The sequence below is a fragment of the Microplitis mediator genome, chromosome 11 (assembly GCF_029852145.1).
Source record: "Microplitis mediator isolate UGA2020A chromosome 11, iyMicMedi2.1, whole genome shotgun sequence".
Lineage (NCBI taxonomy): Eukaryota > Metazoa > Arthropoda > Insecta > Hymenoptera > Braconidae > Microplitis > Microplitis mediator.
In genome coordinates, this window is record NC_079979.1 from 13,349,962 (window position 1) to 13,377,755 (window position 27,794).

Genomic DNA, 27,794 nt, shown 5'->3' on the forward strand with positions numbered 1-27,794 from the left:
AATTATCGCTTACAGTACAAAAAAAAACAAAATGATTCCAAAATTTTCAGTTAATTTTTTTTTCCAAATATTCCAGTTTTGTTTTAATTTCAAAATTCCCTAAAATTAATTTGCACATTTTTCCAAGACGATTTCTAAGCACCTCAAAATTTCACTAAAATTCTTTTTGAAAACAAAATGAAAATTGTCATGTAATTTAATTATTATTAAAATTACATTAAAGAATATAATTTCCATAAAAAAATGAATAAACTTCATCAAAAAAATAATTGAAAAAAAAATTCAACTGAAATACTGACAAAAAAAAATTTTTTGACTCTGCGATAACCATTTTACCCTCTGACCAACTTAAACTACATTATCTTCACTAGTATAAATTTATTCAAAATACAGTTTCACTTTGTCCCAATCTTTTTTATGTAAATAAAATAAAATAAAAAAATAATGATAATAATAATAAAAATTACTTACACTAGGTATATTATCATTATTACAAACTCCCTCTTGTAACAACCGATCACGTATTTCCCATGCAAATATTGACGGACATTCACGTTTGTAATCAGCAATTTTATTTACAACTGGTGTCGTTGCTACTCGTGGTTTACTGCCACCGATTGCACGTGGTTTTATTGATCCTGTTTCATAATATCTGTAATTAATAAGCAAATAGATTACATTAAATTATTATTATTAATCAGGAATTGATTTTAATGATAAACTATTGATGTGAGAAGTTTTAACAAGAAAAATCGGTGGTTATTATTAAGTATACAGTAGAGTAGAGAGAATGAAAGGGCTAGAATTGTAATGACCACAAATTGTATGACGTGTGTGGTGTGGGATTGGCTTTGAAAGGAGAAAGAGGTGGTAGTGCGGTAGCGTTTTAGAGAAGAGAACTATCGCCGGGTACGGGGTTCATACTCCATTGGAATTATTGTCACTCCGACAGGGGGCTAAAGCTAGTTATTACGCGGTAGCTCGGCTTTTAAGTTACCCCTGCACGCGTCCAACAATTACCCGGTGGATCGCATGGATAATAGACTGCTGTTAATTCATCAAGGAGTTATACTTAAATTCATTTAATTACCATTTATAATTGCTGCTATACATGCACAATAAAATACAAGTGATCAATTAAAATATATTTTGGCAACAATTTTTTTTTTTTTACAAATAAAGTTCCAATTTCGATCGATAAATTTCCTTTGAAAGTGTAAATTTAAAGGCTTGAATAATTTTCAAAATTTTTAATATATACAGTGTAAAAAAATTTCGGAGTGAACGCGGATTAAATCCGGAATGAATGCGGAGCGGATGACTGTTTATTTATTTAGTGAAATTTACTCCGAAGGGAAGTTTATTTGAATACTAAAATTCCGAATTCAAGTGGATACAGATTTAAATAAAATCCAGATCACTCCGAAATCACTCCACTAAAAAAACAAACCCCCTATTTACTCCGTATCCGAAGTGATTTTTTTTTAAACTCTAGAACTCCGTAACGGAGTGAATTCAAATTTTAATAAAATCCGTAATCACTTCGAATTCACACCTGATTTTTTGACAGAGTATTTATTTACCTCAGTGGGAAGTCTACGGTTTCCGTGGCGCCGCCAGATGACCACGAATTCTTGTAGAACTCGACGAAAGAACTTTTTCAAATAGCTATAACTTTTTTAAAAATGGACTAATTCAGGCGTTTTTTGTTTTTCAACATTTCCGATCTCAAATATAATTTCCAAAAAATTGAAGATATTAAATTCTATGAAATTTTTAAAAATGACACTTTCCTCGAAATCCATTTTTCTCAAAAACTAGGCGATATATCGAAAAATTTTATTCTTTAAAAAAGTCTCATTACGTCGAGTCCTACAAAAATTTGCGGTCATTTGGCGGCGCCACGGAAACTGTAGAATTCCCAAATAAAAAATAAATTTAATTAATTAAATTTTTTGGTGACTTATTTTAAAACCGGACTAAAAGATTTTGAAAAAATAAAATATTGTGATTTTATAAAATTTTTATTGTAAAGACACATAAAATAATTTTTTAGCCAAACCGGAAGTGAAATTGCATGTTTAATTTACAATAAAAGTGAACCTGAATTCTAAATTAAACATAACAATATTGATCGGTAATTATATTAATTAAGAGTAAATGAAATTATTGATTGAATAGAGTAATTACCTGCCAAGAATTTTGGAAACACATCCATTGCTGACTTGAAGTATGCGTGAAATGTCACACGGTCTTGCGCCGCTGTGAGCTAGTTCGACAATTTTTTGTCTGGTGGAATCCGGAAGTGGCCGTCCATTAACGTAAACACCTCCGAGTTGATTGACCCCACTGTGTCCGGCTGACGAGCATCCAAATATTGAGTTCTGACTGACCATGCCCCCGCCAAGACCTGGTCCGCCTCCATGCATCAAGTCATCCTCTGTGAACCACAACGATCAGTTTAATCTCTCGATTACCTCTCACGTGTCACCGTCTATATAATTTATACATGCACATATTTACATATTCTATATTCCTATTTATTTGCACGTCAATATTATTACATACACAATTCCTTCTTTACTCACTAATTATTATAATTTTAATGCAATTTATTATTTTTTTCTTATCTCAGCAAATGGAAATTGGATTATAAATGCAATTTTATGGAATATTATTATCAAGAATTATATTGAAGATTTTAAATGCACCTCGTAATTAATAAATTAAATTAATCTCCTCGTAATGACATAGTTTAGTAGACAAGATAAGACAGACAATAATTATTATTTCAAACTCTCGAGAGATATAATAAAGATTTTAATAATAATAGTAATTATTATTATTATTATTATTATTATTATAATATGTAAAAGATAATTTTCCTCTTGGAAATTTAATTGACAATTTAATAGATCGGAACAATAATAATTTTTTTTTCTTTAATGGTCTGATCAAATATTACTTTATCTACTTATATATTTATTCCACTTGCTACACTGTAAAAAATTGGGAGTAAATTCGAAGTGATTACGGATTTTATTTAAATCCGACTTCACTCCTTCATCAGAGTTCCGGAGTTTTTGAAAAATAAATAATTCTACACTACACTGTAAAAAGATCGGTGTTAAAAATGGACTCGTTTTAACTCCGCCCGGTGTAGAAATGAAATTACACCGGTGTAGGAGGAGTAATTCACCGGTGTTAAAAATACCGGGGTTAAAGCGGAGTAATGCCAGCGTAAAAGCGGGGTAAATTGCGTCCGCTTGGAGTATTAACTTTAAAGATTATAAAACACAAAAAATGTCAGTTCTTTATGAAAATTAATAAAAAATATCATTTATCAACAAGTATAGTGATCGAGTAAGTAAAAATATTCACAAAATAAAATATTTTAACACCGGTAAAGAATATCTACACCGGCGGCGGCGTTGTTTTACCACCGGTACAGAATATTTACACCGGTGGCGGCGTTATTTTCACACCGCTTTCGGGGGTAAATTTAACACCGATAATTTTAACACCTACACCGCTTGGACTTACCCCGGTGATTTTTTACAGTGTCTGATAAATTACACATTTACACGCTTGACTGTGTAAAAATTTTTAATTGACAACGCCTAAATTTAACATGATATTTGGTGTCATTTTCACACAGACATTTTTTCACCAAGTCATTTACACTACACCGGGTCCAAAAAATTTTTTACAGTGCAGAGTTTTGATGTTAAAATAAACTTCCCTTCGAGGTGACTTTTACTCCGAAGGGATAAAATAAATGGACAATCACCTGCTCCGCAATTACTACGAATTTAATCCATGTTCACTCCGCTCATTTTTTACAGTGTATGTAAAATTTGACAAAATATTTTTAATTTTAATTGTTTAGGGACAAATAATTATTCAAATTAATTTGTACTAGGGTTAGAATCGAAAAAGTATGAAATTTTGGTCAACTAAAATAAATTTTTTATTAAAAATTTAAAAACGAGATCAGTATTCGCGTTCTCAATCTGCGAGTATTTTTTATATAAAAATTTCAATATTGTTTTAAAAAATATGTTTTTATATAATATTGAAATATCCTTAAGGATAAAAAAATTTATTTTCTTTCTGTGATAAATTTCTCATTTGAAAATTACCTCAAGATCATTAATGAAATAATTCCCTAGCAAAATTTTATCCCAATAATTAAAAACGTATGGACAAAATGATCATTTGAGTAAAAATTTAAATCAATAAATTGTTTTTTATAAAAAAAAAAAAATAGTTAATTAAAAATGTGAAAACGGATAGATGAGATTTAAAAATGATTAAAGTAGTAAAAATTTAGTGTATCTGTTTTTATAACGACGACGACAGGCAAAAGTGCTCCTGGTTGCAAACAAAGAAGAGAACCGCGTGCATCCTGGCATGCGGTAAATTAAAGAGAGTGGAATGATGATGAAGAGTAAAAGAGAATGAGAGGAAAAGAGTATATGTATATATATATAGATATATATATTAAAAGAGAAAAGCAAAGAAGCGAATACACCGTCAGGTTGCACACGCCAATACACGCCTACAGAGTACTATACAGAGAATAACTATATAGACGACACACATTCTTTATTTATAATTTTGCGTTAATCTACGCGACGACCAGGCAAAAGCGAGTCATGCCGCAAAGTGAGGCAAAAAGGTTCCACTTGGCTGAGCGTGAAACGGGACACAGATTAAATCCCATCCTAGTGGTGTACGACGTCCTCTCACCCTCTCAACCCTCACTCGCTTGCTCATTCCTCTACTCATCTAGCGGCTTCCCCGCGGACCCCACTCGCCGCAACCCCTTCTGTCTGCTTCTGTGCAGGTATTGCCTCTGCTTATACATACCCACCACTTCAATGTACATCAGTACAACCCTCTCAGCCTATTCGTCATGCTATGCGAATGAGCAAGAGCCGTTGATACAAGAAAAAAAAAATTCATAAAGAAGCGCCTGCGTTTTTTTTCATATTTTATAAAACATTTTTCATATTTCCATATAATTTTTACCTGCATTATCTTAATTTCACTTCGACATTTAAATTTACAATGTAAATTTTATTCAAATGATATTTGAATTTTGTTAAAAATTTATAAGCTCAAAATTTTTTATAATTTAATTTTTGAAAATTTTCATATTTTAAATTAGATTGAATAGAAGTTTTTCAAGTGACTTTAGAAAGTTCAATTTTCGTGGTTGGTAAAATTTTTCCATTAATTATTATTTACCCTAGTAACACGTGTTTGAGCAAGATTCTGGAGTAAGTATCTTGAGCAAAACCCCTAACTGCTAGTGTCTTTTTCTACGTATGTGTCTTTCGCAAGATCGTGTATCAAGAAGCCTATGTCAAGATTTGTGTTTGTCTTGCTCATGGTATCATACGCAAGAATATTAAAGATATCTTGAACACGGTGCAATGAAACAGTGTCTGACGCATTTCTTGTACCACTAACTTTACAGTGGGCACTTACGCATGGCTTGATCAAGATCTGCTCAAGGCTCAAAGTCAATTTTGACCCTTGAGCAGATCTTGAGCAAGCCATGCGCAACTATTTTCAACCATAGTCTTCCTCTAGAATTGAGTTATAATCTGGCACGAACTTCTTATGCAAGGCTTGCACTAGACTTGCAATTTAAATCTCGTCACAAGTATCTGCAGTAATACACATACGTAGAAAAAGACACTAGCGCCTATCGATCTTGGGAGCAGACTTGCTCAAGAATTTAAAAAAATTGTTATAAGGGATATATTTAAGAAATTTGAAGTAAATAAAAAATTCACGTGAACTGGTCGATTGCCAATAAAATGGCGGTTTTATTATTAAAATAAATTATCCAATAATTTTAATGTATAATATTGATTTAATTCGATCCAAATAATTTTATAAAAATATCTAACCTCAAAATTCAATGATACTGAAGATAGCCGACATCTAATAATTTTTGGAATCTATTCAAAACAATAAATTATAATAAAAAAAGTATTTAAAAAAATTGCACTTACAGATTTTTTGATTTTCTACATGTGCATTTTTTTAGTTTTTTTTTTTTTTCGTAATTGATTTGTTGAAAAAAAAAATCCAAAAAATTGTTAATAGTCTACTCTTAACTTCAAATTCATAAAATTCAACAAAATTGTATTTTTAATATTTTACTATTTTATATTAGTGGTACTAAAATTTTTTAGTGATTTAAAAAAGTTCATTTTTCAAGAAAATAATAATAATTTGATACAAGTTATTGATGATATATTTTACCTTTGACAAAGTATTGAAAACTCGAAGTGAGTAATTGCTATGGCGAGTTTTGAAATATAAATTAGATTGAAAAGTAAATAAAAATAATTAATCATTATTTAAAGTGTACTTTAACAAGTAAGAGTTAAAAAAAAAAATGTGTTATTTATTTATGATAAAATTTATAAATGATCAAGTATATAGATTGTGGTTTAAATTTATTCACGCGTAAAATGATAGCATTACTATACGTTATACAGTATAATCTATACACGGGATTAAACTCTTTTACGTTCATGTCGAACGTTGTGTATTCATGTAGATATGTCGATATATACATACATACATGTATATAGATTTACACAGATATATGTGTGAGCAAGAGTAAAATATAAAGAGGACAGAATGAAAATGTGATTAATGGCAATTCGATAATGGAAACAAAACACAGTACGCCAAGCGAATAATACTCGAATTTAAAGCGCAAAGTTTACGTCGTGGGTATTTGTTGACGGGTGCGATAATGGTACGGATAATTAGATCGTTTTCCCATGAGCATCGGCTGATGCATTCACGAGAGCTATATTGGATGAGTGACTATACTGGAAAACAAAACGAATGTTTGCGAAGGTACTCTCATGATACCGGCGTATAATCTATACATACATACTCAACATTACATATATACATATATGTAGATGTATATATATTTATATGTAGAGATCAAGTCCATTTGGACTTTGAGTTGACGATAACGAGCAAGAATCTCTTGACACCCTCAAGGGCCCTGTGTATTTGTCCAGCCGGGTTGTGCCGCTTTCTCTGTCTTTCTCTCTCACGAGTAGTTTCGAGACTCATTAAGTTCTGTTAACTCGGCACAGAAGTGCAAGAACCCGTGGCTATGACTACCCGAGCTCTACATACCAATTGCCAAGGCGATACTGAGCATTTAAGGGTGAAATTATATCAACAATTAGATGGATTAACGATCCTCTTAACGAAATTATCGATGGATAATTTTTTGATTGGGTATTACTTCAACACAATACCCGCCGCTTTTTTTATCGAAATTTTGTTTAATTACCGTTAAACTTTTTTTTATTCCAATTAACAATTAGTATTTTTAATTATACACTAAATTTCTAACCTCGAAATTTTGGTTGAATTTATTTTCAGCTTTAAATTTATTTTTTAACAATTACCAGGGAACGGAAGTTTCTGCTCAACAATAAGAATAAAAGAAAAGAATTCACGCAAATATCTTTATATCAAAATGACGACTGCGAGGAAATTCACGTGGATTAAATTAAAATATTTATTCAAATATCAAATGTCATAAAAGAATGTCAAGAAATTGAGGTTGTCAAGAAATATGTCAATAAGACAATTATCAAGACAAGTCTTGTTCGTCTTGCTGATTGTATTGCTACTGGTCTTGCTAATTGTCTTGCTGATGGTCTTGCTGGTGGTCTTGTACTTGCTTGGTGGTCAGATACTTGTGACCAGATTTAAATTGCAAGCCTTACACAAGAAATTCGTGCTAGATTATAACTCAATTCTGGAGGAAGACTATGATTGAAAATAGTTGCGCATGGCTTGCTCAAGGCTCAAAATTGACCTTGAGACTTGAGCAGATCTTGACTAAGCCATGGGTAAGTACCTACTGCAAGTTACTGGTGCAAGAAATGCGTCAGACACTGTTTCTTTGCACGTGTTCAAGATATCTTCAATATTCTTGCGTATGATACCAAGAGCAAGACGGACACAAATCTTGACATAAGTTTCCCGATACACGATCTTGCGCAAGACACATACGTAGAAAAAGACACTAGCAGTTAGGGGTCTTGCTCAAGATACTTACTCCAGACACGTGTTACTAGGGTAATTATTACAATATTTATCTTAATTAATTCACTCGTAAATTAATTAATTCAATTTATTTAAAGTTAATTAAAAGTTTATTCTGAGTACAATAAGTCTGTAAATATTGCAGGTGAAAGAAAAATGGCTACCAGTGAACTTTTACGAATTTTTTTACCTCAAAATTTTATGAGTGTAAATGTAGCAGACATAAGACAATTTTTTAATTACATATAAAAAAAACTAAATAATCAAAATAATAAAATAAAAAAAAATACATGCGCTAATTTTTGAATTGTCTAAATATGCATTTTTTTATTTTTATTTTACAAACATTTTATTTTATAATTTCAAAGTTTTAAAAATTATCAGTTGTCCGCTAACTTTATTGTCTTGAAATTTTAAGAAAAATATCTTCACATTTTTAAAAAATTATTATTTTACTTTTAATTAAGTAGACAATTGTGCAGATTAAAAACTTCAAGCGCGACAATAATGACTAGACATAATGATCATTGAAAGTAAATTGCAAATAAAGTCGAATACTTTTTGAGTAAATGAAAACTAAAGAATTAATCAATGAACACGATACCTATGTAAAAGGTGTTGTATCAAAGAGCAAGGAGGTAAAAAATTTAGCCGCAATTAATTAATAAACGGAGACTAAAGAGTACAAACGTTTGACGAGTGAAAGACGGCGAGAGTGTAGGAGTAAAGTAGTCGTGTGAGAAATACATTAAACAGACGCTCTTGAACCTGTGTGCTGTGCTGGGTAAACTTAAGAGTGCAAGAGAGTTGAGGTACTAGTGATAGACACACCTGAGGCTACAGAGTTTCATTTCATGGCGAATGACATCAAAGATACTGTCGCACGTTCTCTAATGAGTTGAATTGTGGTTTAACTTGAATTACCTACCCTCGAGTCTTTAATTCATCTTTTTTATTACGTTACACTACATTATAATAGATTACAATAATGTTTATTATTATTGTTTATTTCGTAATGAAAAACAAAATCTTTTAGTTCGAAATTTTTTAAAGAATTTTTTAATTACTCTAAAATAATTTCTCACATTTTTTTTTTCTTTCATTAACCAAAAAAAAAATTTAATTAATAATTTTTCAACTTTTGGTGGCGGTACACGGAAGGAATTTCATGGTAAAAGTTACCATCAAGTTATAGTAAAATTTTTAAACTGAATTTTATGATTGAAAATATATAAATTATTAAATAAACAATATGAATGGTAGTATCTACCAACTATATGGTACAATTTACAATTATTTATGATAACCAGAAATTATAACTTTTATTATCTTAAATAATTACTACTAAGCTAATAAAAAATTTTAATATAAACGTTATTGTCTGACGCTTGTCTGTGTGTAATTTGTTTAACTGGGGAAGTGATTAATTTCACACACACACGCACACACACACACACACATATACCTACGTACGTACACATGCACGCACACACACACATTCTTAGTTAAGAATTTTTACAACTTTGAATGGTAATAGTTACCATCATCAATTGTAACTGTTATCATTTTCAATAGTAATACTAATCAATATAACCACTGAAAAATTTGATTACTATTTAAGATAGTTAAAATTATAAATTTTGTATTGTAGATAGAATAATTAATTTCTCTCCGTGTAATGAAAAAAAAAAAAAAATACACCTGAAGAACGGAACGTTTTTTGCGGAACCAAAATAAAAAATCGAAATCAAAAGTAAAAAATCTCCTCTCTTAGATTTGAAACAGTAAAAATAGTGGCTATATTCACTGTTTACTAGTGAAAGTATGTCACTAATTCAAACAGTGGTATACTTTTCACTACACGCTGAAAAAAAAATGCTAACTATTACCATCTTGCAATGGGAAATGATTACCATCTGTATGTGATAATCATTATCATGCTTTTATGTTAACGATTCGTTTCTCGTATAGTAATATTTACTATTGCCGATAGTAATAGTTACCATCTAAAAAGTAATAATTCATATGCCTGCAAAATTTTTAGATTTTGCCTTCTGACATGGTAATGATTGTTATCACAGATAAGAATGCTTACCATCTCCGATAGTAAAAGTTAACATAAAAGAATGAGAATCATTAAAATGTAAAGATATTAGGAATAGTTACTTCGTTAAGAAGGTAAGTATTACCACTTATTTTTCAGCGCGTAGCAATAAGTGATTATTCACTGCCAAATAGTGATTGTCACGTGATTTTCACTAATTCGTTTTTAGAGAGTACTGGATCTAGATTCCTAAAATATTGCATAGGTGCTGGTATGTCATCCAAAAATGGCAGCTACCCCCAATGACCCCCTAAGTCACCCTTAAGCTGTCAAATTCCATAAATTTTTTTCATTTTCATTGCGCGAAAATTGTTCCGGTGTTTAGGCAAAAAAAAAAAAAAATAAACTTTTGGTAGCCTAATAAGAGCTTAAACTCTGTGGGTTTAAATTTTTTACTCACTTGACACAGCAAATGCTGAAGAAAGCTGACACCGAGAAAATCAGTACGATGACGTGTGTGTATTAGAGGTCGAATGGGGTCGCGACAGGGATGTTTTAGGTGAGAATAACATAACAAGGTAAAGTAAGGTGCCAGTACCCTATCTATTGCGGTACCACACGGAGGGTTGTGGGCTGGGTTGTGGGGCTGTTGCCCCGACAGAAGCCACCCAACTGCTGCTATAGGGTTACGGCGAGCTAACCTCTGCCAAGTTCTCTCAAGCCCTGCATAGTCTGCTCAATCTCTACATGCTCTATCGGCTTTCTTTTTCTCTTACCCTTACTGCATCTAACTACGACACACACACACACACACATATGTCTTAATCTCACAAACTCATTTCTCGGGTTATAGAGTCGATGTTAAAGTATTTTCACACTTTACGGATTCTTCAGTTTTTTTAAGTCTTTTACTTTATTATTACTCATTATTTAAACAGTTTACATTTTAATTATGCAACATATTATTTATACATCAATTATTATATAATATATTTTTTGAATATTTTAACATCTTTACGGTTGATAAAAATTCTCTACTATTGGATTATTCATTCATATATTTAAATTTACAGATAATATTCTTTATTATGAATTTATTATTTTATAAAACCGGAAACATTCCAATTGAAATGAAAAAATAATGTGATAAGAAAAATGAGTAAATTAATTCGTATTTATTTATTCATTATTTTGAATGCGAAATATTTACAAAGGAAAATTAGCATTAAAAATTTTTTTTTACACTTGGGGTTAAAGACAAACTTTTTCTCAACGAACGGTTCTAAGATTTGATTTTTTTTTTTAAATTAATATGCAAAAAAAAAATATGATTTAAATTTTTATTATTAAATTGTGTCTTGTAGTCTTTTAGCTACTGAATGTAAAAATAAAATTTTATAATAGTGTATTATGAAAAAAAAAAAAAAAAAATAGTTACAGAAGACGCCCCGCGGTGAACCCGACGCTGCGTGACCTGGCAGGACGTTAAAATACGTCAGGATCCTCGTCAACGAGTCGAAAGCGTCACAAAACTGTCATGATTTAATTCTCATTCCGATACTATTACAGATTTATATCTATTTTTATAACTTTTAGTTAAAAAAAAAAATAATAATAATAATGATGATGATTTTCAACAAGACCGCGAAATTGTGAAATTTAAATTTATGAAAATAAATTGTACTGAATATGTGTTATACATTTTGAAATACAAATGACGGATCAGTATTTTCAGTATTTAATATTTACATTTATTAAAATACCTGTGACACTGTTGATGTAGACATTAATTTAAATCATCGCTCGCGAATCGAGCGTTTCAAATTTATTTTGTACACCATTCCACCGCGATACGGTTTTTGCATCGCCTCACAATCGTGATTGTTCGCTTCGACAACTGCTAGTCAATTTATAACGCATTTCAAATACCTTTTTTTTTATCGACGGATAAATATTATGTTTAACTAATAATTTATTATTGTTTTTGTTTTTTTTGTATTTCGGTAGTCAATTTCATATTTCTTTTAATGGTTCAATGAACTCTTTTTAACTTCCCGCTAAGAAAATCGACGATTTTCGAAAAATTGGGAAGTTATTGTTTTCACCCAGATTTGCGAAAATCGAAATTTCATCAGATGTCGACGTTCTGAGGTCCTAGGAAGCTATTCTGACTATTTTCAGAATGATGTCCGAGTGTCTGTAAGTATGTATGTGTGTGTGTGTGTGTGTGTGTGTGTGTGTGTGTGTGTGTGTGTGTGTGTGTGTGTGTGTGTGTGTGTGTGTGTGTGTGTGTGTGTGTGTGTGTGTGTGTGTGTGTGTGTGTGTGTGTGTGTGTGTGTGTGTGTGTGTGTGTGTGTGTGTGTGTGTGTGTGTGTGTGTGTGTGTGTGTGTGTGTGTGTGTGTGTGTGTGTGTGTGTGTGTGTGTGTGTGTGTGTGTGTGTGTGTGTGTGTGTGACCGGCTTATAACTTTTTAACTAATGAACCGATTTGGATGGTTAAGGCGGCAATCGAAAGAGCTTGTTGGCCATCAACTTTTCTGAAAATTTCTGATCATTTGATCAAGTAGATTCGAAAATATTGGCAAATTACGGAAAAAAATTTTTTTTTTTTTAGTTTTTCATTGATTTCTTAGAAACGACTCGAACGATCGACTTCAAAATCTAATCAGCTCTAGAACTCAATAAAACACGTCGATTGCCGCCTCAACCAACAAAATCGGTTTATTTGTTTGTGAGATATCGTGGGCAAAAGAAATGCCAAAAAACGGTTTTTTGCGAATATCTTTGAAACGACGAAACCAAACAATTTCAAAATTTGATCAGCTTTGGAACTCAATAAAACACGTCGATTGCCGCCTCAAACATCGAAATCGGTCGATTCGTTCGTGAGATATCGTGGGAGAAAGAAATGCTAAAAACGGTTTTTTTCGAAAAGAATGGGATACAATAGTATTTCGAGCTCGAAGAGCTCGAAAATGCACTCACAACAATGTTTTCGAGCTCAAAAAGCTCGAAAACAGCGGGAAGTTTTGTGGCTGGCCCGCAGGGTCAACCGACGCCCAGATTTTTTTTTTTTTAATTTATTGTGCATCTATTTTTTTTTAAGTTTATTATTTTAATATTTTGTACAAAATAATTTTTTAAAAATTTTATCGTAAATTTTTTACTGAGTATTTTAATGAAAATTTTTTTTCTAATATTTTTTTATTATAATTTAAAAAAATTATTGTTCAAAATAAAATATAAAAGATTTTTAAAAACATATTGTGGAAAGAAAAATTATTTTCTGTACCCGGAAAAAAAATTTTTAATTAGTGTTTAAAATTATAACCCAGAACTTGGGTGTCAATAGACACTGTAAAAAATCGGGAGTGAATTCGTACACGGAGAAAATTAAATGATTGCAGTTACTATCTATTTATGGTAAAATTTTTTACCATCAACCCGATGGTAGTGACAACTATCTGGATGATTGTATAAATCATATTTATGGTAACTGTTACAATCATGTATGTTAATTAGAGATAGTTACAGTTATCATTTTAAATAGTTGTATTTACGATCTAGATGGTTACAGTTACCATCAGAAATTGTAGTAGTTCGAAAAATAGTTCGATTTAGATTCGAAAAATATGTCCGCCAAGTACTGAACAGTGTCTTAAACGTACTGACAGTTTTAAATTTAGAAACATATCAGAATCATTAGATGAAATTTCTGATAAAAATGAACCTGATAATAACAATGTTTTAGGTCTTTTAGACAATGTTTTACAAGACATTGATTCAAGCTCCGGTCAAAACATTAATGACGTGCGTTTATCTGATTTTAGCTGTTGTTATTTTATTTAAATTTTTATAAAATTAATTTCTTTACAAAATTAACTTGTACGTTAATACTTATTTTTTAGAATAATAATCAAGGCCTCAATCGCAATTTACCATCCGTACAAAATTTATTGAATTTTTGATCAATTTTTTTTATAGCATTTAATAATATTTATCAGTGATAAATTATCACTATCCTTGATAGGAAACATTATTATCCTGATGGTAAATATTACCATCCTGATAGTAGCTGTAATCATCTTAATGGTTACTGTTATCATCCTGATGGTAACTGTTACTATAAAAAATGGTAACTGCAATTATAAAAAATTGTAGCACTAACCATCTTTACACTGAAAAATTTTTTAATCATCCTAGATGATTGCAGCTACAAATTTAGTATGATAACTCCAATCATTTATTTTTCTCCGTGTAGTTTTGGAGTTTATTTTTCAAAATCACTCCGCATATGGACTAAATTGAGTTTGTCGTTCGAGCAAAGTAATGTCGGAGTGATGTGAATTGTCTTTAAACCCGCATTTACTCCAATACAGAATTTTAATATTAAAATAAAGTCCCCTGTGAAGTGAATTTTTTACAATGATACTGAAATTCGCCGACGTCTAACAATTTTTTTAAAAACGATAAGTAAAAAAAAAATCGTACTTAGAGTTTTTTGAATTTCCTACATGTGCATATTTTTAGTTTTTTAATAAAATTGTTGAAAAAAAAAATTCGAAAATTGTTAATTTTCTGCAAACTTCAGGATCATATTTTACTCAGAGAAGATAAAATAAATAAACAGTCATCTGCTCCAAAAATCACTCAGAATTTATTCCAGATTTGATCCGTCTTTCCCTCCACAAATTTTTTACAGAATAAGGAATTTTAAAATTCCAAACAATAAATTTTATAATACGTGCCATAAATTTGCAATGTTTAAGTTACGATTTTTCAAGTTCATCCTTCAATTATTTACGTTTTAATTGTAATTAAAGAATCACTGTTTAGAATGATATCAGTTACTGATCACTTTATCATTATATTACTTGTCATTTCTCAATTTATACAGTTAATTTTTTTTCGTGTATGAAAATAATCTAAAAAATTATCTTGTACAAAGTCACAGCATACAAGAAATGTTGTACCGTAATCTAAATACATCTAAATAAGAAAATAAAAAACAAACCTTTATGAGGCATTTTCCAAAACGAAGGCTCGGGGGTGGACGAGCAAGGGTTAGCCACCCCCGCGCCCAACAGCGTTCTTGCCGCGTGCAGCGCCGCCGCGGCCGCTTCTCTGCTCCTAACAGCCGCAGCGCTCGGCGGGTAATCTGAGACGCCGTCACTTCCGGCACCTGAGACACCCCCGCCGCCTCCGGCCACGCTAACACAGTGCTATCAACACACAAACATAATTAATTATTAACATTCAATCTTCCAACAATCAGAATCTTTACAATTTAATTCAAACCCTCACAAGTAAAGTTTAAATCCCTTTTTATTTTTTAAAATTATCATCACAATTTTCAATAATTATTTTTAATTTAATAAAGTTTTGATTTCACATTAAAATAATGATTGAAATATTTCTCATGATAAATATCTATGGGTTTAAAATAGACGATTACAAGTTAATTTAACTTGTCAAGTAAATTTACAAATTAAATTTTTTTTGTTATTTTATTTAAAACTTAATTACATGATAGAGCGGTCACGTTGAATATCGATTTATGTGTTGGTTTAACGTGGCTATTTTATGTAAATAATTTATCGTGTACACACAATATAAATATGTAGGATGAAAATAAACTCAAAGGTTTATTATTAAATTAATTTATTAAAATTTCTGTCATATATTTTTTATCAAAAAAAAAAAATCATAAAAAACTACACAGAAAAAAAAAGATTTTTTGGCGCAAAAAATTTTTATTCACCTCAAGGAAATTAAAAAATGAAAAATTACTTGTCAATAAAAAATTCCTAGTTCTAAGAAAATTTTTGGTTTTATTTCATAAAGGAAAATTTTTCTTGCGTCAAAAAAATCCTTTTTCTTTTTGTGTAAAAATTATTTTCGACTTGTTGATTTATTTTTAGTAATCACAATAAATTTAATTAAATAAAAAAAAAAAATAAAATGGAATAAATAATTTTAAATACGTCAATGAGTGAATACGATTCACGTCAAGTGTTCGCGGGGCTTCTATTCGATAAAAACACAAGTTTTTTTCACCTTTGACTTTAGTTCTGATTGTGCTGGGATGTAATACTTGGAGAGTACTAAAGACCGTCGGCATTTTTGATGTACAAAACATAACCGAGTGAGTTAAAATAATAAAAGAAAAATATATAGATATAATAATAGTGAGTTGGTATGAAAAACGACCCCTTTAACTTAACTCGGAACGCGATTATAACTGCGTCATAATCCTAAAGAGCTTGAGAAACGTACAAAACGCATTGCAAGATTTTTATCCCTCCTATTACTGAGCACTACACTGTACTATTATATACTCTGTAGTCTACTACACTGTAATGCTGGTGAATAGTACAGGGAAAATAGAAAAGTAATGAGTTTTACGCGGCGCTAACGAGTTTTGCTTTCATTAAGCCAGGGATTTTTTTTTAAACCCTCTTGACTCTGAACCATTACGATACACAGGTGGATCTTGATATATACTTACAAATCGTTATTTAAATGACATTAAAAACCTCATATTTTATATTTATTTTATCAATATTTTTCAAAAATTATTTTTACTTATCGCAACTCCGATTTTAATTTAAATAACTTGTCAACGATTGACTTTAGGTAAAAATTCGTACAAATGTTTTTTATAGAAAATTTTGTCCTCTACAAATTTGTTTCTTTAGATTTTTTTTGTATCTTTGATAGATTGGCTGCTATTTTAATTTCAAGTTTTTGGAGCAAAACAAAATAGAAACTTAAAGTAATTTGTCTTTAAAATAAAATTATGGGTCAAATAATAAAAATACGTCAAAATTACAAGAGGCCAATTTTATAGAAAATTTAATTTGCTACAACTTTATTTCTATACATTTTTATTTTATCTTTGATCCTTCACTCGGAATTTCAATTTTAAAGTACTCGTGAGTACTCTAGTCTATGCAGTATTCAAATTAAAACTTTTTTGTCTTTTAAATTAAAATTCCAGCTCAAATATCAAAAATACAAAAAAACACATCGGAAGAACTTTGTAGCAAATTAAATTCTCTACAAAAAAGTATTCAATGACTTTATCCGTAAACTCTATAGTTCTGACAAAATTTTTATTAAAAACAATTAAACATAAAATATAAATTTTAAAATAAAGTATCTTTGATACAATTACTTTATAAACACAAACAAATTGGAAATTGTTACCCTTACAACGTAACAATCCCAGCACAAACCTAAGATCCGATTTATCCGTATTATCCCGTTGTTAGTCGGCTACAGATCCATAATACACACAACTAGGCACCTTGCGGTTTCCGTTAGCTTATAAAACCTCAATAGTTTATAATACCAACAAATCAACATCCAAAGCCAATATATTACCCTACATTTTAACCATTTTTTTTACTCCCATCCGATAAATTTGCTCCCTAAATCTTTACCCCCAAATAATTTAAAAAAAAAAAAAAAATACATACCGTGTCGAGAATGGCCGTGATCAGGCCGGATCCGATCACCGGGAACGAGTATCAGCGGTGAAAATTTCACCGCCAGCCGACAATAACTTTTGTTTAAATATTTACTCCAAATATAATAACAACAATTATTATTAATTTACAAACAATTCCTTGGGTTGTACTCAACTCATACATAAAACAAACAATCACGTCTAAATAATAAATTTACGCACTCCACAATAAACAATTATTATTAAAAATAAGCACCGTCCAATTTTTAAAATTTAAAAAATGAACTAAAGTTTTTAATCACTTATCCGTCGGTACACTATTAGTTTATAAATAATAAAATCACTCAACGCGTTGTAACACAGTCGGTTGAATAAAATTATTAACTACTCCAAAATCGGTAGATTACAATCAGCGCAAAAACTTTTATGACTTGGAGTAAAAATAAAATAACGACACTTGCTATTGGGTTAAATGTTAAAACTTTTATTTAAAACAGTCCAGGTTTAATAACAAATATCTAAGATTTAAAGGTATTCCATTTGAGTGGAGTTTTAGTGAATGAGTGGATGAATTTTTGTAAAGATGTTAATATTGATGATGACCAACAATCAAATGATCCGTACGAGCGATGATGAGGAATAATATTTGTCGTTTATTGCGTTTATTGCGCCTGGTTGGCCGATAAAGCGACGGTACGATGGAGCACGTGCAACTAAACTGGGGGTGCAGTGACGCGTCGCTACTGCGGTGCGCGGCGCCCGATTGACCACCAGAGTCTGCCTTTCCTTCACGCGAGGATCCCTCGTACGCTTCGGGATTTCGGCGTCGTCATCTTCAGCCCCCCACTTCTCGAACTAACCGAATCTAAACCCCTAGACCCAACATCCTCTGGCTCACTCTGGTCCCTTTGGTTCTTCTTCTTGTCCTTTTTTAACCCGATACGCTCAGCTTTGCTGTATTGAGCAGATACATGGACAGTAGACTAGTTTTTACGATGGGCGGGACCGAAATCCGCGGTAGTGGGGAGAATTTGTCAGACGGCGCCGCTATCGAATACCGTCCTTCAGGTAGGGGTGAACAAGGTGGGCGTTACTTACTCGCTGTTGGTGGGATCCCCCCGACGCCATTGTTACACTGGTGATATCGCGGCGTCGCGAATATACGCGGGCTTCCGACAAGCGACGCTAGAGCGTCGCGACGCCACTTTTAACCTTATCCGCAACGTAGACGCGACCCGCCGGTTAACAACTTGACACTTGTATTGTTTTATTTTTGTTTTTTTCATCAGGTAAGACTTTTCTATAACACACTTTTCATTTTTTATTTTTTTCAAAATGTAACATTTATTTTTCAAGTGATTAATTTATGACAAATTTTTTTTTTTCTTCATAATTACAAATTATCAAATTTGAAAATTTTTTGAAATTGTGTTAAAAGTTTTTTTGAGTTTTGTTGTTAAATTTTGTTGAAACATTATTTAATAAATTCTTTTTTTTTTTTGGGTATTTTTTTTTTGGTACAAAATATTTGTTAAAAATTTTTTGTTAATTTTTTTACGAGTACAAAGATGTGTAACATAACAAACGTTATTTTATTGTGAAAATAACAACAACTAGATCGGCTTTCACGGTTCGCAAACACATTCGCGCATAATAACCCACGTGCACCAACGGTATACGGTATCCGTCGGCGAATATAAGACTCATTTTATAAAATATAATGCAAGATTTGAGCGTGAATTTAATCGGCGTAAAAGCGACGACTGCGGCTGGATGAATTTGTCTTACGACACACAATACAATTCTATGTATAACATCCTTATGTACACAGAATATTAGGTATTATGTTATTATAGACATTATAGTGTGTCGTAGGTTACACTATGGTGTGAAAAAGGGAGGTTGTGTCCCCCTGCATATTACATTGGTGTGTTGCGAACCGCAATACAGGTTTTAGGATCAGAACATCAGTCTCTATAAATATATATATATAGATATACTTCAATCGCGTGTAGTTATATTCACTCCGCCATTGTATCGGATTTATCTTTTACTCGCGTTATATTCTTCCACGTGAATTAATCGTCTGCGTCTATTTTCTCTTTTAACCAACCCAGGGTTGACCGGAATAAACATTTAAAAAAAAAATTTTAATAAAATCGACCTTCAATTGCTACACAGAAAAAAGATTTCTTGACGCAAGAAGTTTTCACTTACCCCAAGAAATTTTTTGCATTGTGAATTGAAGCGAAAAGATTTTCATTGGAGCAAGAAAAGAAATTTTCTTTGGAGGTGGAAAAATTTTTTGCAACGAGAAATTTAGTCTCGTCCTAAGAAATTTTTGTTTTCAATTCATACACAGAAACAAAAAGTATCTTGAGTCAAGAAAATATTTTGGAAGACAAACGTGTTTTCGGGAACCGTCAAGATTTTCTTGAGCCAAGAGAATTTGTCTGGATTAGAAAAAATTCGTCTTGGTCAGAAAAGATTTCTACTCCATTTGAGAAAATTAAAGTTTTCATAAAAATTTTCTCGAATCAAGAATACTTAGTTTGAGTCAAGAATTTTTTTTCTGTGTAGTAGAAAAATTTCTTGCTCTCTAAACATGAATTAGTGAAAATAAGTGAATATTCACTAATCCCAAGTGCAAACCGAACTACTAATTTCAAAAAGTGGTTCGGTTGGCACTCAGAATTAGTGAATATTCATTTATTTCACTTATTCATGTTTAGAGAGTGCACTTGTGTGAAATTTTATAACTCGACTAAAAGTATAATTTATAAAAATACAAAATTTGTCAATTTACTCCGTTAAAAAAATAAAATTTGTAAACCTAAAAAATTCGTAATTCACAAAAAAAACTTTTTTTTTTCCAAATTTTGATGTCTTTTTTACCCCAGATGTCTATCTTACCCTATATTACTTTATATGTCACCAGAAATAATATTCAGTAAAAAAAAATGTTTTTTTTTTTATTTTTACGGTGGTCAATTTGCCCCAATTTTTTTTTTGTAGATAAATAGAGAAAAGTTTTTTTGTGTAGCGGTCTCATTTTACCCCAGTTTTACTCTAGAAGATGATTTGATAAAATTCTATTATAATCTTTATTAAATAAAATAAATTTATATGAAATAAAAATAATAAAATGTTAAAAATAAAAATATTGTTTCTCTAAATGGTATAAATATGCATGGAGTTAGATAGAGTGTGACAATCATTAAAGACGAAACAGCTGGGTTCAATTAACCTGCGATTACTTGTGTACCTAGTTCTTATGTACTTTGTTAGTCAGGGTATGTACCAGCAACCAGCAACCATCAGCGTGTACGTGTACATGATGTACGTGTGATAAATGCTCGAGGGCGTGCACTTAATTACACCGTATAGTAAATCTTTTCATCTTATTTTGTAATTTCTTTCCTTTTGATAAAATTCTACTGTGTTTGTCTACTCAATACCACGAGTTACCTGTATATAATTTTATCTGAGATTTTAGTTTTTGATCGTTGTCTACTTTTTATTTATTTTAATGAATATACTTTTTTTAAAAAATATTCAGGTTACATAGAAGTAGGTTGGAATAATTATTTTTGATGAATTAGAAAGCCCATTAGAGGTTCCATCCTTGATATGTTTTAATCTTTAACGGACGTTAAAATATGATTACATTGACATGTAACATCAGTATTTTATCTTTTATTAATTTTAGATATTTCAAAAATAAAAACATAAAAAAATAAATATTTTTTTAAAAATATAATTGAAGAATTTTCCAAACCAAAGTTGTGATAAATTTCCAACTTGGAAAATTTGATTTTTGGAAAATTCATTTTTTTAATTACAAATGGTAATTTGGAAAACAAAAATTTGTTTTATATCAAAATTCATAATTGCAATTTTTAATGAAAAAAAAAAAAAAAAATATGTAATAAAAACAATAATTAAGTAATAAATAATTTTTTTATAAAAAATTTTATTATGATGATTGATGAATAAAATTTTAAAAATTAATGACTTCGATTTTTAGTCGTTTTTTAAAAAATAAAAATTTTTTTAAATATAAAAAAAAAATCAACCCATAAATTATTTATAAAAAATTTATCATCGCACTGTAAAAAATTTGCGGAGTGAACGCGGATTAAATCTGGAGCAAGTGCAGAGCGGGTGACGATGTATTTATTTTAACCCCATGGAGTAAAATTCACTCCAAAGGGGAGTTTATTTTAATACCGAAACTCCGACGGAGTAAAATTACCTCCTAAAGAAAGTGTATTTTACTATCAAAACTCCAAATTCGAGTGGATGCGAATTTAAAAAAAATCCGCGAAATGATCCGCTGAAAAAAAAACTCCTTATTTACTCCGTAAGTGAAGTGATTTTTTCTAAAACTCCGGAACTCCGAGTTAATTTGGATAAAAATTTCTATGATATATGAACAGTGGTTTTGAAAAATAAACTATAGTTTATTATAATAACTTTTGTAAAAAAAATCAAAATTAAATAAAATTTTTACGAACAAAAATTCTTTATAAATTCAAAAATTTATTTTTCATAAAATCCAATGATTGATTTAGTTTACATAACAGTTATTTATTTTGGCCAAAGTACAAGTTTAATGAATTGCTCGACATTGTAGCATATTGAGGGAAGATAAAAGAGGTGTATACATAAAAGTTGTTAGCGAGTCTCGACTCATGAGTATCAAAGTTAACACACAGCTTTAAGCTCTCATTTGCCTCACTCATTCTCTTTTTCTCTCTCTCTGCTCTAAAACTTTTCGTTCTCGCCCCATTTCACTGAGGAATTCAGTAGTACTGGGTCGCCGAGGACGCCACTACTGTCCCCGCAAACCAGTAGAGTAGGTACTACTTGAGTACGCCGACACGACCGAACCAGAAAATAGTGATAAAGTATCGCGTTTTAAATAAAATAAAATAAAATAAAATAAAAATAACTAGCCGATTAAGAAGAAAAAAGTCGCTAAAGGGACAGACACTCGATTAAGCACATGATTAAATTAACTTTACTTTCTTAAAAAAAAACCACAACAGTTCCACATTTTACATAGGGTCGAAGTAAAATTTTTTTTTACATCCTTTGTTTAAAAATGTTTTTTTTATTAAATCTGAATAACTGAAATTTTTATGGAAATTATTACTGACATAAATGGCGCGAAATTTTAAAAATTTAAAGGGTGAATTTAAAAAAGATATTTTTTTATCATGCGCTTACTAAATCTGGTCTCCCCAAATATTATATACGATATATTTAATATCTATAACTATATTAAGTTATCAGTATCTATATCTTTTGATTGGAATCGGTTGGTCACGAGTCACACGTGCTATTATATTGCATGTTTTGTGTGCTCTATTATAAATCCAAGGCACACTTTCTCCATCAGCACTCCAGTCACGCCCATCTCTCGCCTTTCGGCTTATCCATCATCCTCGATTCAATTCGTTCCGTCATTTAAACTATTCTTTTTTATCATTATTATTATTATTACTATTATCATTATTATTATTATCTACAGTAATAAATTATTAATGTCTATCAAGAAAATTTCGTACTATAAATAATAACTAATTTTTACTACAGAATTGTACGTTAGTCGTTTTTCAATACATATTTTTAATATTCGGGGTAAAATGGTCATTCCAGTTAAAAAAAATTTTTTTAATTATTTCCTCACATGAATTTTTTTAATTATGAGGTAATCAAAAAGTTTTAGTTATATATTTTGAAATGACCACTTTACCCCACACTTTTCTATACATGTAATTTTATTTAAAAAGAAAACTAAGGCATTAAAAATTAAATTAAATGTTATAAATTAACAAAATTATTTCTAAAAATTCAAAAAATTTTTATGATTCGGAACTTGACAGACAATTAACAACTTTTTGATTTTTCTTTTAACAACTCAATGACAAAAAAATAAAAAAAAACTTAAAAGATGAACATGTAGAAAATTGAAAAAACCATTGGTGCAATTTTTTTTTTTTTAATTTATCATTTTAAAAAAAAATCCAAAAATAATTAGACGTCGGCTAACTTCAGTGTCAAATTTTTTCTGTAAAAAATGATGATTTAAAATAAAAAAAATCATTTAAATAATTTAGAAAAACAAAATTTTCTATTAGAAAATATGTAAATTTTTAAAATATAAAAAAATGAATATGTTTATATATTTAGACAATAATAAAATAAGTATTAAATGATAGGTTAAAGTGGCGCTTAAATTGAATATTATACTCCAATTTAAAGGTTCATAGCATATCTCTGATATATGAGCACATGAATGCGATGACTGATAAATTTTGAATGCAAGTGTGCGTCGGCAAACGATGAGCCCCCGACATCTCGGTGTAATCAGACACCAGGAAGGAAAAAAAAATCTCTAATAAAAAAAGATAAAGATATATAATTGAAAACATATATCCCCGTGGTTTAAGATCCGTGCCGCGGACTACCGCTGATACACTTGACGTACAACCAAAGTTAAGTCTTTAGCATAAGGTTTAAGCCGCAGCTTTTTTATTTATCCACAACTTTCCTATCATGATTAACCTGATTTTTCTCTGGCTTTTCATTGCCATTAATATTTATTTTATATTTTATCAGACGTTCATTCATTAATTATAAAAAAATTATTTTATCAATATTAATTTTTTTTTTGCACATAATTCTATCAATTACGAACAAACAATTCATATGTTTAAAGATAAAAATTCTTACCCATTTTTTTTGTGACAGAAAAAAAATTTGCGATAACGCATAAGTAATTTTTTTTATATTTATCGCATAAGCTTATATATAGTTAATAATACCTTGATATATTTTTTAAAAAAAGTGTATAAGTAGGTGTAAATACGAAGAGCGATATGATGCGTAACGATGCAGTGGCCGCTAAAAGGGGCCGCCAGACAGAGACCGGCTTTTCTCAATAATTTCAATGGAAAAATTTTCTCACAACCTACATCGACATTATTATATATATGTATATATAATATAACAAACTATAAAAGTATCTTAGTGTCTCATTTTTCGAGTGTACACTTCACAGACACAAGCTGCGGGAAAAAAATCCCCGAGGAATAAAAGAAGTGGCAGCCTATGGAGCCGCAACCAGTGGCCGGCAGTTTACTACGCAGCCGCTCCTCTTTTTTGTTACATATGTATCTATATATATTTATATATCCCAACCCCCTGGTGAATCTTGTCTATTTAAGCCCCTTGGCATCCCGGTGTTCATCAGACTCAACCCTTTTTATTTCACTGTATCTTTTTTTTTTATTTTAATTCGCAGGATTTATTTTACGAAATATTTCAATTCAATATTTATTAATAACTTTTTTTTTAATTATTTAGAGTCTGAATTTAAAAAATATATTAAAGTAAATATGTATGTAGAGGTTTGAATGAAAGGAGATTGATAAATAAATTTAAAAAAGTTTAGCGGCACTTTAATCTCTTATACATTACATGAGACTGTGTAGACTAGGAAGCGGCATGAGTCTGGTGAATTGAATAGGAAAGTGGTGATGGAATAAAAAATAACTGAGAAGATGGTACGGTACCGTAATCATGTACATTGGAGAAAACGTTCGACTCATTATGGCAACATAAGGTAAGTATGATGCTTAAGTCGCCGACAACTGAATTGAGGGGTAGAGATCAGAGTAGACTGAGAGAATGGATGTGAATACCAACAGTGCTGTGGATAAAATATATAAGTATGGGTATTGTGGAGGGTAAAAGAAAGAGAGAGATGAAAAGAGAAGATGCGGCAGGGAGAATAATAGGGGGAGGGTATAGAATAGTGGCCGGTAACATCCCTTATTTCGCGGCGGCTCATCGCACGCATCGGCGCATCCCAATACTCTCACTCCTCCCATCGACATCATCATCGTCATTCAGGATCCAGGTGGCTGCATCCCTTAAAAACCATACCGTCTTGTTACCTATATACGCGTTTAAATTTATACTTTTTAGACACCTAGTGTCATTATTTTTTTATATATTTTCTCTCAAATAAATTAATTATTTATGAAATTTTTTTTTTCATGCAATTTATTAATAAAAAAGTACAGAACGTAATTACTGTACTACAAGTAATTTTTTTTTTTAATTCAATTGGCAAGAAATATTTTATTATAAAGTCGGATAAAATGGACCGTCAATAAAATAATTTAATATCTTTTATTATATTTCTTACAAATTTGATTGGATTGATTTATTTATGAGAGAAAAATAAATGTCGAAAAATTTTCGGACTCATTTTGCCCCACTTTCTTCTAAATACTTAAATTACTATTTATTTTTTTGGACTCAAATTGTTATTTAATTTTCAAATTCATTTCGGAGTAAAATGTAAAATTTTTTTTTACTTTACATATTTTTTGAAAATTTTAAAAATACGTCAGTTATTGTAATTAATGTAAACTCTCTAATTATATAAATTTTTATTGGAAATTTTAATATCGATATGATCCTGAAGTTAGCAGACAATTCAAAATTTTTGGATTTTTTTTTGAACAATTAAATTTGAAAAAAAAAAAAAACTAAAAATATGCACATGTAGAAAATTTTAAAAACTACAGGTGCAATTTTTTCAAATATTTTTTTCTTCTGGTTTATCGTCTAAAAAAAAATCAAAAAATTATTAGACGCCTGCTAACTTCAGTATCATTATCAATTCAATAAAAATTTTTTAATTTTTTTGCTTTTCATAAAAATATAAAAAAAAATTATTGCCATCAGTAAATGATCTTAGAGATAAAAATGAATATAGCGGCGCCTGTATGAAGTATCGATACCATACTTATTGTAAACATTAAAAGTTTCAGATATATATTACCTGCATAAAATCCATAAAAAACCAGCGCGAATAACATACTTACGCGCGATCATCCGACCACGGATTTCAGTGCGTGTATGTCGGCACTTTTTTATAAAATAAAAAAAATAAAAAAATGAAAAAAAAACAGTTCCAAGTAAACTAAAGACTTATATATAATAGCCCGTAAGTGAGTGAGTGAGAAAAAAGTATTAAAGACGCGGCATAGTCGAGGGTCCACGAGCAGACTTGTCAGCAGTCGAATGATTGAAAAAGCAAAGTAAAGTAAAGTAAAGTAAAGTAAAAGTAAAGCTTAAAACCTCTTACTCAGTGTAGCATTGAGTTCTAAGACATGATCTACACTAGTTCGATCCAATCCGTAAGTCTTCGGATCGGTGGGCACGAAAATGCACGCATGGATGTACGTTCAACAATAACTACCAGACGGTGTATATTACTTTTGAAAATAACCGGCGTGACGTAAACGCGGTGGCGTTATTGTTAACTTACAAAGGACTATTTGCCGACACAATTTACCAGGATTATTGTCTGGTGTCGGTACTGAGGAACTAAAACGCCCTGGATATTAATCCTCATTTTCAGAGCTAAGAGCTACAGATAAAAACCAGATACATATACATTTTTAAATTTACCTATTCTTACCTTATAATATATACACATATATCTATTCTCATAAATAGATATACACATAGACATATATTTATATTGGTGTATTCCTTCATCGATCATGTTCTTGAGGATCTCTTAAATTATTCATGCGTACTCTTGTGTCCACGGCGACGAATGAGGACGCGCACTTGTAACGATGACAACCCAACTCAATTTTAATGGAAGGACACTTTTCTTTGATGATACCGGTCATGTTTCGTCGGTACTGTCCCGTTATTATTTATTCTAATAATTTTATTTTGTCATTTCGTAACATCTTCAAATCTATTTCTATCACCATCTGATGGACAGTAATTTGATACTTTAAATTCCTATTATAATTAAACTTGTCTACTTTCTTACTCTTTATTTTTTTTTTTTTTTTATTTTTTATCAGTGTCATTGTATTGTTGACGTATCATTTTACACTGAAAAAAAAGCGGTGTTAAAATAGAGTCATACTTGTACTTAGCGGTGTTATTCAACCGGTGTTAAAACGGTGTACATAAGGAGTAAATTAACTCCGATCGAAGTATGAGGTTATGAGTATCAGTGTTTTAAGCTACAAAACAGAAAAAAATGATGATATAGGGGAAGGGGGGGGGGGGGGCAAAAGGGGGTAGGGTAGGTAAAACGGGATACCCCCAAAATTTGATAAAA

General features: G+C 30.6%; 2 protein-coding genes across 4 annotated transcripts in view; both read right to left on the reverse strand.

The window, feature by feature from the left end:
- The window catches only part of LOC130677527 (paired box protein Pax-6-like), a 36,230-nt gene extending 17,476 nt beyond the window's left edge, over nucleotides 1–18,754 (reverse strand). Inside the window, exons 1-4 of one of the 3 annotated variants that reach the window (XM_057484315.1) lie at nucleotides 17,634–18,754; nucleotides 15,167–15,374; nucleotides 2,191–2,440; nucleotides 472–652 (exon numbers count right to left, since the gene is read on the reverse strand). In XM_057484315.1, coding sequence (XP_057340298.1) covers nucleotides 472–652; nucleotides 2,191–2,440; nucleotides 15,167–15,179 — 444 coding nt within the window. In that variant the 5' untranslated portion in view covers nucleotides 15,180–15,374; nucleotides 17,634–18,754. Of the gene's footprint in view, nucleotides 1–471; nucleotides 653–2,190; nucleotides 2,441–15,166; nucleotides 15,375–16,209; nucleotides 16,324–17,633 lie in introns of those variants that run through there. The other 2 variants (XM_057484313.1, XM_057484314.1) reach the window with 2 other exon arrangements.
- A 3,978-nt stretch (nucleotides 18,755–22,732) lies between these two features.
- Nucleotides 22,733–27,794, reverse strand: part of LOC130677519 (oxysterol-binding protein-related protein 8) — a 69,699-nt gene continuing 64,637 nt past the window's right edge. Inside the window, exon 20 of the transcript XR_008991627.1 lies at nucleotides 22,733–22,744. The gene's annotated coding sequence lies outside the window, so the exon portion shown is untranslated. The remainder of the gene's footprint in view (nucleotides 22,745–27,794) is intronic.